Source organism: Balaenoptera ricei, chromosome 19, assembly GCF_028023285.1.
Source record: "Balaenoptera ricei isolate mBalRic1 chromosome 19, mBalRic1.hap2, whole genome shotgun sequence".
NCBI classification, from domain to species: domain Eukaryota; kingdom Metazoa; phylum Chordata; class Mammalia; order Artiodactyla; family Balaenopteridae; genus Balaenoptera; species Balaenoptera ricei.
This window is the reverse complement of record NC_082657.1, coordinates 35,146,052-35,147,766: the sequence shown is the minus strand read 5'-3', so window position 1 is coordinate 35,147,766 and position 1,715 is coordinate 35,146,052. Positions and strand designations below refer to the sequence as shown.

Genomic DNA, 1,715 nt, shown 5'->3' with positions numbered 1-1,715 from the left:
TCTGTCACAGGAAAACCCGCAGGCACCCATTGTGACTTACCACATTATTTTTACCTCAAGTCCTTTCTATCTGCTTCGGATTTTTTGTTTCCTCACTGTGTTACCTAAAGACACAATTTATACTATGAAGGTGCCTGATGCACTTCTGATTTTACTACTGGACAGAGGAAGAACAGGAGCGCAGTGATGTAAAAGTCAAGTTAAGAGGCTATAAGCCCGGCTCTCCTCTATGCTGGCACTGGCAGCTATGGAGGAAGTGGGGTAACTGATCAGAGAATAAGGGGCCTCTACTAGATCTGAGAGAGGGCGTGTATCAGTCCTACTGTAGTTGGGCAAAAGTAGTGAGGCACATGGCCCAAAAGTCACTTATATTAGAGTCCACTTGTTAGTTTGGATCTTTTTCAATTTTTCTCTTTCAATTTTTATTCGTTCAGCAACCACTAAGTTCCTAATATGCACAAAAGAGATGCTCAATAAATGTTAGATGAAGAAAAAATACTCAGAAATTCAGAAGTCACTCCAGCGCTCTAGAAAACACATAAAACTTCACGTTCTCCCCTCCACCATTCTTGGCCCCACCTCTGTTCACCTCACAGGTCACTCAGTGCTCATGTGAATAAGTCCGTAAGCACAGCACGACATGGCTGTGCTTAATGCAAATGTCCATTTCACTAACAGGTTGTCTTGAAAGCAGGTACTAGTCTTCAGCCCGAAACCACCTCAGTGGGTCTTCAGTTTCATCTGAGGATACGCCACAGTGATTATGCCTGCTATAGAGGACATGAGACCTCCAAGGCCTATGATGCCAGGATTGGACTTATAGATCCCCAGCTGGTCCAAAGGGTTCAGGATATCACAGAAGTTCTTCACTGTGTCCAGGAGCAAGGGAAGATGTTTCTTCAGAGATCGGAATAAGAGAAGAAGAAAGAACTGGAGCCATTCTGGTTCCTCATTAGCCACGCTATACCCAAGAGGATCCTGGGATGGTGATTTCTCCCTCTTTGCCCTGTCGTGTGCAACCTGTTCCATCTGCAGGGAGATTTCATACAGATCCCTGACCAGGCTCAGCAGAAGAGAATAGTAGTAATGGCGTGCAGCCCACATTCGCCATTTCTCTTTGTTAATGCCAGAGGCAAGCCCTGCACTCCTCACGAAGATGATGGGGTCACAGATGAAATAAATCACAAGGTTCAGGCTGGCTAATGTTAGGTACACGCGGGGCACCAGGTCAGTGACATGAATGCTCTGCTGGGTCGCCTGTACAGCATGTACCACATTGCCTAGTCTGAACCATTTACAGCCAGTGCTCACACTGGACTCCAGTTTCTTGAGCTTCATAACAACCTCCTCTTTGTCAGCTTTAGGCTCTAACAAATATCTAAGCAACATGCCTGTGTACTTAGTGGCTCTGAAGAGTTGGTCCCGGCCCTGGGTCTGGTTGATGAAGCTGATGAAGACGTCCATGGCACCCAGCCCAAGGACAAGAGTTGCACTGTGCTCTGTTGCGAGTCCTCAGGGGCGGCCGACGGGTCCCCGCAGGAGGGTTGGTCTCTGCCCACCTGAGGGGCCGAGTCTCCCCGCCCCTGTGGGGGCGGGTGCCCATCCTTTTACTTTTAAACCTATTTGTGTCTTTATATTTCATTTGTATTTCTTGTAAACAGCATATATACTTTGGTCATGGTCTTTTAATCTGATCTGACCATCACTGCCTTTTA

General features: G+C 47.0%; 1 protein-coding gene across 1 annotated transcript; it reads right to left on the bottom strand.

The window, feature by feature from the left end:
- Positions 1 to 720: 720 nt before the first annotated feature.
- LOC132352953 (peroxisomal membrane protein 11A-like) lies at positions 721 to 1,464 on the bottom strand. Its single transcript, XM_059903754.1, has 2 exons — positions 1,299 to 1,464; positions 721 to 1,199 (listed from the first exon to the last, which is right to left on the bottom strand). Exons 1-2 carry the CDS (start codon positions 1,462 to 1,464, stop codon positions 721 to 723), a joined length of 645 nt encoding a protein of 214 aa, XP_059759737.1.
- Between the last annotated feature and the right edge of the window lie 251 nt (positions 1,465 to 1,715).

Excerpts from the sequence above, each read along its gene's own strand:
- LOC132352953 (XM_059903754.1), bottom strand. The coding sequence starts at position 1,464 with ATGGACGTCTTCATCAGCTTCATCAACCAGACCCAGGGCCGGGACCAA. Across the intron at positions 1,200-1,298 it reads GTCCAGTGTGAGCACTGGCT|CCAGCCTGAACCTTGTGATT; the intron begins GTAAATGGTTCA and ends ACCTAACATTAG.